Source organism: Capsella rubella, unplaced genomic scaffold, assembly GCF_000375325.1.
Source record: "Capsella rubella cultivar Monte Gargano unplaced genomic scaffold, Caprub1_0 scaffold_1, whole genome shotgun sequence".
Lineage (NCBI taxonomy): Eukaryota > Viridiplantae > Streptophyta > Magnoliopsida > Brassicales > Brassicaceae > Capsella > Capsella rubella.
In genome coordinates, this window is record NW_006238923.1 from 8,440,605 (window position 1) to 8,453,037 (window position 12,433).

The 12,433-nt window shown below is 39.2% G+C and overlaps 4 protein-coding genes, 1 non-coding gene and 1 pseudogene across 5 annotated transcripts; all 6 read right to left on the reverse strand.

Moving 5' to 3' along the window:
- Window positions 1-92: 92 nt before the first annotated feature.
- On the reverse strand, window positions 93-206 carry LOC111828792. Its single transcript, XR_002832553.1, has one exon. It is a non-coding gene; the product is annotated as a U5 spliceosomal RNA (small nuclear RNA).
- A 275-nt stretch (window positions 207-481) lies between these two features.
- On the reverse strand, window positions 482-2,132 carry LOC17896903 (UDP-glycosyltransferase 74B1). The gene is made up of 2 exons (XM_006307384.2): window positions 1,424-2,132; window positions 482-1,318 (listed from the first exon to the last, which is right to left on the reverse strand). Exons 1-2 carry the CDS (start codon window positions 2,078-2,080, stop codon window positions 587-589), a joined length of 1,389 nt encoding a protein of 462 aa, XP_006307446.1. The 5' UTR covers window positions 2,081-2,132; the 3' UTR covers window positions 482-586.
- A 634-nt stretch (window positions 2,133-2,766) lies between these two features.
- LOC111828632 lies at window positions 2,767-3,228 on the reverse strand (annotated as a pseudogene).
- A 545-nt stretch (window positions 3,229-3,773) lies between these two features.
- Window positions 3,774-6,836, reverse strand: LOC17900311 (chaperone protein dnaJ 16). The gene is made up of 10 exons (XM_006307495.2): window positions 6,294-6,836; window positions 5,888-6,011; window positions 5,558-5,640; window positions 5,330-5,441; window positions 5,128-5,232; window positions 4,992-5,042; window positions 4,803-4,892; window positions 4,597-4,705; window positions 4,273-4,475; window positions 3,774-4,131 (listed from the first exon to the last, which is right to left on the reverse strand). The coding sequence occupies exons 1-10, from the start codon at window positions 6,428-6,430 to the stop codon at window positions 3,832-3,834; spliced, it is 1,314 nt and encodes a 437-aa protein (XP_006307557.1). The 5' UTR covers window positions 6,431-6,836; the 3' UTR covers window positions 3,774-3,831.
- A 1,827-nt stretch (window positions 6,837-8,663) lies between these two features.
- On the reverse strand, window positions 8,664-10,206 carry LOC17899518 (protein JINGUBANG). The gene has a single exon (XM_006307566.2). It carries the CDS (start codon window positions 10,068-10,070, stop codon window positions 8,808-8,810), a length of 1,263 nt encoding a protein of 420 aa, XP_006307628.1. The 5' UTR covers window positions 10,071-10,206; the 3' UTR covers window positions 8,664-8,807.
- A 489-nt stretch (window positions 10,207-10,695) lies between these two features.
- Window positions 10,696-12,102, reverse strand: LOC17900033 (metalloendoproteinase 3-MMP). The gene has a single exon (XM_006304894.2). It carries the CDS (start codon window positions 11,918-11,920, stop codon window positions 10,775-10,777), a length of 1,146 nt encoding a protein of 381 aa, XP_006304956.1. The 5' UTR covers window positions 11,921-12,102; the 3' UTR covers window positions 10,696-10,774.
- Between the last annotated feature and the right edge of the window lie 331 nt (window positions 12,103-12,433).

Below are 12,433 nucleotides of genomic sequence, written 5' to 3' on the forward strand. Positions count from 1 at the left end.
CAAACTAGTACTCAACGTTTGAAATTTTTGAAGAAAATTATCTACCATGTTTGAGAGACTAAAAATATTTCAGACTGTATAAATTGTTGGGTCTACCCGAAGGCAGATACCTCCAAAAATAGGCGTATGCCACTTAGCGTGGAGAGCACACGGTATTCTTTAGTAAAAGGCGAAAGAATAGTTCGCTTTGTACTCACCACATGGCTGCGTGATCTACAACCGAAGAGGGTGAAGTTTATTTATATTGAAGTTTCCACTATTAAAACCTCTCTGTCTTCCGATGTGGGATACATGAAACTCCTTCTCGAAGGCTTTTGCTGTTTAGGCCCTTTTGGGTATTTAAGGCCCACTATTACTTTAGTTTTTGAATTCAACGTTTTCTTTTCCTTTGGTACAGCTCACAAGTTAATCTTACTAGTCTTGACTAATTTTCTAGTGTTGTTGACTGGCTTCATCCAATTTATTCAGTTCTTTTACATACTTGTTCACAATCATTATTGGTTTTTCATTGAATCACAATCATCTCGGTACAATGCTCTTATACAACCACAACAAACACATACATTCCGTGATTTACAAAGTTGAATCAGTGTTTCTTCCCTAAACTGTCTATAAACTCGTTAATACTCCGATCAGAGCTTCCTCCATCACTCATTGCCTTCACAGCCAAATCTTTCCACTTCTTTGAACTCTCTCTAATCTTCACACTACTCTCTCCTTCCATCACTCCTTTCAAGCACCTTACTAACTCTTCTCTCTTCACAATTGCTTCACCAGCTTCCTCTTTCGCTCTATACCCAACTTTCCACACGTCCTCCACAAACTTAGCATCATTCATCTGATCACTCCACTGAGGCACACCAACCATTGGCACGCCCAAACTCAACCCTTCCAATGTCGAGTTCCAACCACAGTGAGTCAAAAAGCAACCGACCGATTCATGAGCTAAAACCTCAAGCTGGTTACACCAAGAAACCAACAACGATCTGTCTTTAGTTGATTCCACAAACCATTCTGGCAATTTCGCAATATGAGCTTCTTTAATCACCCACAAAAAGTTCAAGTTCGATTCTCGTAGAGCATTAGCTACCTCTACGAGTTGCTTCTCAAAGAGAATCCCAAACGAACCAAACGAGATGAACACTACCGACTGAGCCGGCTTAGTCCCTAGCCACTCCATACATTCCTCTGATATCGGTTTCAACAGACTCGCACCATAGTCTCTATCGCCTTTAATCCGATCATCAAGATACGCCGATGGAATCATCGGTCCGATCAACGTCGCCCTCATTGCCTCTGACTCACCATCTTCACAATCCTAGTCAAAACACACAACCCAACACATAGCCAAAAACATCAAATTCCAGTTTCAACGATTTCACATTAAAATCTTTAAAACTTAGAGTATGATTGAAACACTTACCTGTGTTTCTAACCCTTCAAAGCCATTAACGAATAACCAATCAGCATTTTCATGGTTAGGAAACTGATTCAGAAGAACTCTCCCATGCTCCGGGTGAGTAGACCAGTGACGACCCACAAACGAAGGTAGCTCGTGGTAGCTCAACGACGGCAAGCCACGGACTCGAAACAACGCCCAATTAGGATCGGCGGGGAGAGTAAACTCACCGTTAGAGAATTTACGCATCACAGAACAAACAGTGAGATTGTTAGTGAAGAAAGCAGCAGCTGAAACACCCATAGATCTAGCAACATCAAGTCCCCAAGGAAGAAACGAATCGTAAACTAAACAATCGACCGGTGAATCAGTAGATTTGAATCTCTCGATTACGCGAGTTAGGGTTTCGGATCCGTGGAGCTCGAAGGATTCAGAGTAAGTATCGACGCTGAAACCGGGAATACCAATGGGGATGAAATCGAATCCGTCGGAGATTGGCTCGACGGAGATCGACGGAGCTGTGATTGAGGAGGCGGTGTAGGTAGTGGTGGCGATTGTGACTTTGACGGTTTTGGAGACTAGACGTTTAGCGAACTGAACCATTGGGTTAAGGTGGCCTTGAACTGGGTAAGGTAAGATCACGACATGGCCTTTGGGTTTGGTATTTGTTTCTTCTCCCATTGTATAGCTAGCTCAAAAGAAGCAGAGCTTTTGATTCTGTTTTTGGTTTTAAAATGTGAAGATGAATGTATTTGAAAGACATTTTGATTTTGGTTTATATAATAGTTTTGAAATTAAATTTCGCGTTATATTCACGTTTTTGCGTTGGTGCCACCTAACTATTGTACTACTAATATTGACTCAAACAATGTGAAGTTTTGACCCCTTTTGACGTTAGTGTGACTTGTGAGTTTACTTTTGTGAGTGTTAGTCAAATGGAAAATGCAAAGTTTTTTTAAAAAAAATTAGAAGAACGTATACAGCTTGATTTTAATATTCTCCTTCGTTTATTCTAATAATCGTGGAGACTAAAATAAATAATTTTATAATTTGGTAAAATATTGTTATCTGTTTCTCCTTGAAAGTAACATCAACACAAAATAGTTAAGAGAGAACACAAAACACAACAATTCATAAAAATCTGTTCCTCTTTTGTTCACTGAAATAATTTGGAATACCTTTGTTTATGAGTTAATTATAAATAAGACACTTTTCTTAACATATCCTTTCGTTTTAGGTATTTTCAACAGTTCTTTCTAAAATAGGTACTCAACCAGTGTAAAAAGTCTGTTCTACCCTCTTCTCAGATGATGTTAGTTGATCACAATCCTTGGCGATTAAGGAAAGAAAAAATTAAAGAAAATTGTGTAATAATCCCCAAACTAATTAAGGGAATTACCATCCACCGCTTCCACCTCCGTATCCTCCTCATTCACCACCACCGTATCCTCTTCCTCTTCCTTCACGTCTTCTACCACTGTTGTATCCTCCGCCGCCACCTCCTCTCGAGTAACCACCTCCGCCACCACCACCGCTGTATCCTCTCTCGCGTTTTCCACCGCCACCGCCGTATCCACCGCCTCCTCCGTTGTAACCACTACCGCCTCCGCTGCGGTATCCACGCCACCACCTCTACGGCTGCCTCCGCCACCGCTTCCTCGTGATTGAGCCTCGTTGACGGTGATGTTATGTCCATCGAGCTCTTGTCCGTTCATTCCTTCAATCGCATTCTTCATTGATTTCTCATCTTTGAAAGTCACGAATACGAATCTCCTTGGCCTTCCGTTTTCACGGTCGTTGATAATCGATTGAACCAAAGAGAAAACAAATCAAATCAGCAACACTATCTAACGAAGTTGAACAAACACAATACAAAAATTGAAACAGACGGTAATAGATGGCAAACTGTTTAAAATTGGTTTGGGTTGATTAAGTTGCTATTAGGGTATAGTTTTATCTCTTTACAGACTCGTGATACACCATGGCTTGATGTTTGTGTGTAGGTGACAAGAAGGACAAAAATGTCATGAACAGGAGATTTTTGCTGAACTGTACGTGACTACTGTATTGAGGTCCTTCTTCGAAAGAAAGGAATCGAAAAGTGCCCATTTTGTTAATATTCCCTTTGTTTATTATCCTATCTTGTTTACCAAACCTCCTTCAAGCCAATCTCTCGTCTGATTATTACACCAAAGCAAATATTGAAAATGTATCGATCACTCCTTAGGCGAGTACAATTTGATCCTGAAATGTGTTATCCATTTGTCATATTTAATTAAGGGTATAATTTTCAAAAATAAGATTGTTGACTAATACTAATGATAAGTTGGAGAAAAGTAGCAAAAGATTTACAGATACACCGATCCCTAAGGTAAGGGAGAAAAATAATGGATAAGAATCTTCTTTTCTTTTTTATAAAAAGAGATTTAGGACTAACAAGGTTTTTTCTTGTCCAATTTCAAATGTAAATTGAACCATTTGCTCTTCTTCTTTAGTGTCTCGGACCTATCACAAGTACTTGGTTTCTTATTCTTCTGTCTGCTGCTTTCTTCTTCTTCGTCCTCTATCTCTTCCTCTTCATCTTCTTCATGTTCAGTTGGAGCAGGCGCCTTTGCTGCTGCCTTTTTGAATGAGCCCCTTCTCAGCCTATTCTTGCTCGAGCTCCGCTTCATCACTGGAATTGTCGTGTAGGCTGAGTGAATTTCATTTCTCTGCTTTAACAACTCATCGATCTGTTAAAAAAAAAAACATAAGAAAATCAAACTAAGGCCACCGTTTCAGAAACTTAGACATATAATGGAATCTGGTCTAATCATTTTCTCTGCTTTTACTGTGAATGGTGGTATGAAAGTTTTCATGAGTAAAAGACTAACCGATTGCATTTCCTGAGCGTATCTACTGGTCATATCGGTGAACTGCACAAGTACTTCCCTGTACTCTGTCTCAAACTTTGCCAGTTCTGCTCTTTTTGTGAGGATCTGAGCTTCTACAGACCTGAGGTCTTCTTTTTCTTGAGTAAAAGCGGCAGCACAAAGAACTTGAATGGTGTAGCTCACGCTTTTAAAAAAGTTATCACCTGAATCGAACATGTCATTAAATGACCACCAAGTTGGATAAGCCGAGTACTGAATCCAGAAAGATATAAAACGGGAAAGACAAGTGATTTTGGAATCAGATTACAAGCCGGTAAAACTGACCATAAACAGCAAAGACATGAGTACCAGCCTTTAGCTCGGTAACTTCACATTGCTGAAATCCATCAAGCTTTTTAAAGAAGGCAGATTCTGGATCCTTTGCTTGAGCCATCTAGAGCAATAAAAATAAAGTCATGTCCGGAAAAAAGAGTAATAACCAAAAGAAACACATTCAGCAGTATATTTACAACACACGGAATTGAACGTACCGAATTAACTGTGTGATCCAACCGGTAGACAGGGAAACCGAGAAAGTACATTCCAGCAGATGTTATCTTACCCGTTCTTCTGCTGTCCTCCTGTTTCATGAGGGAGTCAGTGTACAAGAAGAGGACAACCATTGATATATGAAAACCCTTTGTAAAAGACTGTTTTCACTACAGTTAATAACAACATACCTGCAGGGCTAGGCTCAATCCGCTGTTAGCCTCTTGATCAAAATACAGCAACTGCACAAGCAGATGCACACGTTAGTTTATCGATACTTAGGGTATTTTAATATCAGTTTGATAGGAAAGAGTCCATCGAGCCAACCTTGAATTTGCTTTTGCTAGATGATTCTACTCTGCAGACCAGACCAGCAGTTACTTCCTCCTCTGTTATTGTGACAGCATAAAAGTGTGCACATTGCTTTTCAACCTATAAGAACAATGGAACATATGAGATTTATATTGAGATAGACACTCATTACACAAGCAAATAAGAACATGACCAGTTATTGGCAAACAGACCACACCTTTTTAGACACAGCTTGTCCAAGTACAAGAGGATCAACTGAAACTCTGCCATTAAGAGCCTCCTCCAAAATAGTTGCAGACACAGATGTTTTTATCGGCACACCTAGTTTGCTATTTCATTGGAAGTTTCAAACACAAACTTAGTTTACATTTAATAAATCTGTGTTCAGCTACCAAAGGAGGACTTAGAAACCGAACAGAAGTCCACATCAAAAAGAGAAACAAACCTAAACAAAGCTGCAAACACAGTATTCACAGCTCCTAAACTTGAGAGATCTAGCTCCAGCTCTTGGCTTTCTGCTTCAACAGCCTGCAAAAAAAAAGAAGCTCTTTGCAATTAGCAAAGTTGATGCTAGCACAGCATTAGCTGCTAGAAGAATATAGCAGTATTACTAGAGACGAAGATCCTACAAAATCTTGAGTTGAAGCCTCAACAGCATCTTCAACCTTAATTAATAGCATGATAACTATAATTAAACAGAAAACAAACAACATAACTCCTGCCTCAGGTAGAGTTAAGATTAAATCTCCAATCCCACAACACAAACGAATCTCACCTCAAAACCTGCTGAATCATACTGGCGGCGTTTCTCAGGATCAGACAAGATGTTGTAGGAAAACGTGACCTCCTTAAACATATCAGCTGCAATCGGGTCATTCGCAGTCTTATCAGGATGATACCTGACACACCAAACATAAATTCAGGAACAACACAGAGATAGTAGGACGAGTACTAGATGCTTGTGCAGAGAATTTGTATATCTCCAAATGAGAATTAGCCTAGACCAAACCATAACACTCCCTTATGATAATCCAGTTAAATTCAATTAAAGATTCATCTCTGTAAACCTAAATTGATTCAATTCAAGATTCCTCTTCATCAGCCTAAACCCTAGATTAATCCGAGCTTTTCGAATTACAAGTTTCAAAATGTTAAAACTAAAGAAGCACCAGAAAACTTACTTGAGAGCCAATTTCCGATAAGCGCTCTTAATTTCCTGGTCGGTAGAGTTCCTTAAGACTCCTAAAACCTCGTAAGGGTCTCGACGGAGCTGCTTATCAGCATCCTTCTTCTCCGACTTGGATCTATGACCTGGCATTTCTTCTTCTCTTCAAAACCAAAACACAACAACAACAACAAAAAGAATCCTCACCAGAAACCCTAAGAATCTCAATCCCACTTCAACGAAAGAAAAAGAAGAATTTCAGCGAGGGAGGCGATAATAAATCTTCTTGATTAATCCTTCATTTCTACAATTCTCCCTCCGGAAAATTCAAATTGACGGCGGAAGAGAGCTACGAGAGACTAGTCCTCTCTCTCTCTATCTCTCTGATTCTTTGAGAGAGATATAAGACTGAACTGTCAAAGGAGAAATCGAAGGAGAAGGAAGGTGAGAGAAATAGTTTGAGAGAGAGAGAGAAGAAAGGAAGAAGAAGAAAATTTAAAACTATGGATATATTTCACACACTACAACAGTTGCGCTGGTTCGGCGCGTGATATCGGCGCGTGGGGATTTCCAGATTTGAGAACCCGCAGGTTGTTTCTTGTTTCGGCATCTTTTTGTTTTTTTGTGGAGGCGCGTAGTGTTCACGCTGAGCAACACAACAGTAGGTTTCCTGATTAATAAAGTACTAATTAATTAATTATAATTAAACAATAGTAATCCAACTCATATGACCTTTCTTTTTAAAAAATCATTAATCAAAAATGGTATGGTTTCTTTTGTTTGGATTGGTTTAGTTGCAATATCATTTTTCAACCATATCTCTTAACCGACTTATACAAGTGGCTCCAAGTTTTTAACCATAAGAAATTTATATGTTATGATATTTGATATTATAACATACCACACTAAGAAACAAGAGCTAAGATTTTTTCCAAAAAACTGGATGTGACATTTAAACATAATCAACCTTATATGGTTAAAAAAAAAAAGATTTTTACTATATAGGTAGGGTTGAATAGTAACAGTGTTGTTGACTATAAAGTCTACAAACAATATAATTAATTATCTTTTTCTATAAATAAAAACTGTATAATCAAATTAATTAAGCCATTTAACGTCAAAATTTTCGTTTAAGTTAAAATTTAATTTTCTGTCCTATCTTCACAAAAAGGGCCTGTGATGCTGGCTTGCATCAGTGTACAACTTTTTCAGGAATATTTTACACAAATATTTAAAAAAATGGTCCACATGAGAGAGTTTATTAATTGGATATATAAATATATAGTTATACAATGAAGAGGACACTTGAACACAATCAGAGGCTCATCATCATGTTTATTTGGGTTCGTGTTTTGTAATAAACCCTTGCCAAATCTTTTGTTGGGCTTTATCGAGGGATCATTTTAAAACTACTAGTTGTGTATAATTATAGATTAGTTTTGTATTCTGTAATGTTATGTCTATTAAAATACGTAACTATCTTTGATTATTTAAGATTAGAAAAATAAAAAATAAAAACATTGAAGAACGAGATATTTTGGAGTTTTCAAAATATTACTTTCACTTCACGAGATCGAGACGTATTGTTAATACGTTATAATTAAAAATGATCACCAGATTCCTACTACGAAAATGATTGGAACTGGACCCCTTTACCGTCACAGCAAAACGTCATTATGGTTATTAGGATTGTTGTGACTTGTTGATGGGTTTTGTATCATCGTCGTTACAAAAATCTATATATTATTTATGGGCCTAATATAACTGAAAGCCCAGTAACTGGATTGGTTAAGTTTTAAAAATTGCATATGTAGCTACATAGTATTTAAATTTCAATGTAGACTATATATATCTGCACAAAAAAGATGTGTAAATTTCAGTTATCTGCACGTAAAGTATGTACACTTTTGATTTCCCCCATACTTCACGTGTATGATGATGCGATATACATATACATTTCTATCACTATTATTATAACACATAAATCCAGTCATAGTGGAAGACAGAACTACGTGATTCGTTATTAATTACTTCTACCAAACACAAATCACAAAACCACCAGACCACATGGTCTTGAGATGCTCAACTTCGATGTTGTACATCCAAAAAACTTCGACGTTTTTGAAACAAGTTTTGTAATCCTCTATCATCATTCTTTGTTTATTTTAACTCTAAAATGTGTATTAAGTGTTTACTGAAATAGTGTGTAAACATAAGTTCGTGTGAAGCTGTTGAAGGTCATACTGAATAACATATTAACATAGTTAGCCAACAAGCAAAACAAGAAAAAACTCAGAGATGTGGATTTGTACTAAATGAATATGGTCTATACGGAGGAGAAACGAGGATGTAAATATGTAATCGTAATACAAAAATGTACTCCATTAATACCGTGTGGGATAGGTTTATCCGTTTATATGACTAAGTACCCTAGCTAGCTCCATTATTATATAACACATTCATACATATATAGACTAATTAAGAGAGACTAACCAATGGTCACAACAGAGACTAATTTGTAGATAAGTAGTTAATTAGATGAGACCCTCAAATTCCAAACCTTAACAGAAAGATCAAGACTCCCACTATAAACCATACAAGAATAATCAGAATTAGAATCGGAATCAGAAACTGCGACAGCCAAACACTTAACAGGCTTTTTATGTCCTTCCAAAACAGCCAAACAAGAATAACCCTCTGTCTCCATTAATCCTCTCTTCCAAACCCTCAAGCTATTGTCTGCTGATCCACTCAACACCAAATCAGACGCAACCGCTAAACACATAATCGCCTTTGTGTGTCCCCTTAAAGCTCCCACCACAGACATATGTTGTAATTCGCCATCAACACCACCATCATCTTCTTTGCTTAATCTCTTCCATACAAGAATCGATCTATCACACGCTCCTGAGTAAAGAACCTTCCCATCTTCACTGATCGCCAAAGCGTTCACTGCCGAGAGATGTTTCGTTAGAGTGGCGACCAGAGAGTGTTTCTTGTCCTTCTTGTTCCACACTTTAATCTTCTTATCTGCCGAGCCCGTGTAGACAAACCCCTCAGGAGACACCACGATGGCGTTGATGGCATCGTCGTGAGCCTTTTCAATAGACTCTAAGCATTTCAAATTGGAGGTTCTCCATATCTTGAAACTTCGGTCCCACGAAGCAGAGTAAAGCATAGAGCCGTCTTTTGATAAAGCGAGAGATGACACGGCGTCCACGTGGTGAACCCACGTACACTTCTTGTGCCGTCGGACTTCTACGTAGCTTTTGCTACTGAAGAGATTCCTGAAACGGTCGTTCATCGTGGGAAGAGTCGCCACGCACTTGTACCTCTGATCTCTGCGACTGTTCTCGTCGATGATCTTCCATACACGAATCTTGTGATCCTGATGAGCGCTTATTAGCTTGTCTCCGAGAATCACCAGCGATTTAACACCTCCGTTTCCTATGGAAACTATGTTACGGTCATCGCCGGTGGAATATTCCGGCGAGAACGGAGGTTCACGGGGCCATACACGTATCTCGCTGTTGGAAGAGCCTGTGTAGAGTAATTTATCGGAGACGGCGAGAGAAGAAACGTACGAGGAGTGACCTTTGAGCGTGGCTAAGCACTGGTGATAGACACTTGAGCTCTGCGGCTGAAAAGACAGCGAAGGAACCAATGGGAGACTTGGCTGAGACAACAAAGATGATGACGTGGATGATTCTGATTGGTGAAGAGTAGATTTTGTTTCACATTCTGATCTGTATTTATTACAAGGCAGGGGACAAGAGCATGGGAGCAAACCCATTTGTTCTTACTTCTTGAGAGAACTAGAGAGAGAGAGAGTTTTAACTTTTAATTTGTTTGTTTTGGTGTTGTCGGGAATAATCGTGGAGATGCTTTGCTTTATACGATGAGTCGTATCCCTCCCTAGGTAGAGAAGATTTGGAGGGTTTATAATATAATGATTCAAGCATAAGCTTTTTTAAAAAAATGGGGGTTAATGGAGAATTATATAAAAAGGTGAAAGATAATTAAAAGTTTAGAGTAGTGTAGGGTGGGGGAACTAATTTGACCCATGTGTCGTTACTGTGATAGCGTGATGATGTGTTTATATTAAATTAGCATATCTTTGTGTTCCTACCTTTTTGTGATTATTGTATTTTCCTTATAATGTGTTTTGACATAGTAGTATTAAATTGTATTTTCTTGAGTTGAGAGATCAAACCCGATGCTTCTAAAGTTATGATAAATTCTTTGACACCAAGGTCAAATTGTCATCATGTATTTGTAGTCCCCCTATCGATTGTTGATATCAATTTAAAGGTCATTGGTTAAAATAATAGTTTCAACTTTTTGTTAAAAAAAAAAAAAACAATAGTTATGAACTCATAAACCATGAATTTCATCTCAAATGTATTCTATATGTTCAAAAATAGAAACTATGCATGAATGAAGAACAAATCTAAGAAAGAGAAGGAATAAATCGTGTCATAATCTGACTAATTTAATCTACACTAAATACAAAAACAATCCAACGGTAGAGAGAAGTAGTAGACTAGTCAAAACCAATCTAGAGCCGTCGATTCTACTAGCATCACCGGATTCACCCGTGTCTCGCTGTTGAGTGGACGGTGATGGAGGAGATATAGAACCGTTGAAGTTAGGATTCTCACCGTACAAATACTGGACTCCTTCCACGTCATCGGTCGTTAAGTCAACCTTACGCTTCCCCGTCATGATAGTTGGGTACATGATCGAACCTTCGACCGAGGAATGGCCTAGCCCGAGAAGATGTCCGATCTCGTGAACAGCCACGGATTCAAGATCAACAGCCTCAGGCACGGAGATAACACCGTCGCCGCCTTCCCCGGAGATGATCCAGTTCTCTTCTCTGTCGAGGTGGAAGTGTCCGGTCGGGGGCGAGAACGCGTGAGCCAGCGTTCGCATCGGACCGTCGAATGGTTCTCCGTCACCGTGTTCGCCGGAGTAGAACCCGATGAAGATGTCGGAGTTCGAGAAACTCTCCACGCGTGTGAACGTAAGGGGTGTTACCTCCGCCCAACGAGCGAAGGCGCGTGAGAACACCGTCTTTACCTCTTCGGTCAACATGTTTCGTGGGTTGAACGCGTAGGTTAGATCACGGCGATGTCTCGGCCACCGTGGCTCTCCGGGGAAGAAAGAGTAGCGTTTGACGGCGTGGAAACGTTGGCCTCCCCCGGAGAAGGAGACCTCGTAGGTTCTTCTACCGCTATGCATAGTTGAGGTGCCGTTGACTACGTCGGGGTTTCCGCAACGTGGGATCACGACTTGTTTGAGAGTGAGCTCATCAAGTACTCCGGTGACGTTTAGCCGGAAGTTTCTCTGGTACATCTCGACGGCGTTCTTGAGGATATCGTCGAAGTCATCAGTGAAGTTTCCGGAGAAAGTTTCGGGGATGTAACCAAAATGTTGGAAATATTGTTTAAGCTTGTAGAGACCATCGTATTTGTTGCCGGCATGACATCCGGTGAAATTCAAGAAAGAGTTCCAGAGGTTTCCAGTGGCGTTACGGATGAGTTCGGGCGGAACGACTGAAGAGTTGGGATAGAAACCGGCGGAGACTGGAGAAAGAACGAAGAACAACAAGAAAAACCCGAAAACACAAATCCTCATCATGGTGGTGGTTTTTGGATTATAGCTACCAAACACAAAAAGATTAAAACTTTGTAATGAAGAGGTAATATTGAGATATAGACAAGAGAATGAGAGAGATGACAAGTAGAGTCCTTGAAGGTTGTTTGAATTTTCATCGTTGAAAAAGCTGAATTATTCAAGGGAAACTTCCTCAGGCTTCGGCATTTTCAAAAGTCTTACGAGGAAAAAGGACTATAGAGGCTTCTGCCAATAAATAGTGTCGTTTTCTTAAAAAGTAAATTTGATTGATGCATTATCATGCATGGGTTATAGTCTCCGGTTTAGTCTTGGTGACTAAAATTTGTGATTGATGGTAGAGCCGTAGAGGTCGAATGGTTAAATTTTCAAAGTTGGAAAAAGATACATGCAAATAAAAATGCTTGAAGGCGGCAGAACAACTAAATAAGTTGAAAGTCTGAATTAGCTTTTCTTTTCCTTTTTTTTTTCTGATAATTTTACATGAGATATTTGTTATTGGTCGAGAAAATCAACTTA

Bases quoted from the DNA above. Each gene is read 5' to 3' on its own strand.
- LOC17900033 (XM_006304894.2), bottom strand. From the start codon at position 11,920: ATGATGAGGATTTGTGTTTTCGGGTTTTTCTTGTTGTTCTTCGTTCTT.
- LOC17896903 (XM_006307384.2), bottom strand. From the start codon at position 2,080: ATGGGAGAAGAAACAAATACCAAACCCAAAGGCCATGTCGTGATCTTA. The intron at 1,319-1,423 runs GTAAGTGTTTCA...TGTTTTGACTAG, and splicing joins TTGAAGGGTTAGAAACACAG to GATTGTGAAGATGGTGAGTC.
- LOC17899518 (XM_006307566.2), bottom strand. From the start codon at position 10,070: ATGGGTTTGCTCCCATGCTCTTGTCCCCTGCCTTGTAATAAATACAGA.
- LOC17900311 (XM_006307495.2), bottom strand. From the start codon at position 6,430: ATGCCAGGTCATAGATCCAAGTCGGAGAAGAAGGATGCTGATAAGCAG. The intron at 4,893-4,991 runs GTATGTTGTTAT...CTCATGAAACAG, and splicing joins GATTGAGCCTAGCCCTGCAG to GAGGACAGCAGAAGAACGGG. The intron at 4,706-4,802 runs GTACGTTCAATT...TTATTGCTCTAG, and splicing joins TGGATCACACAGTTAATTCG to ATGGCTCAAGCAAAGGATCC.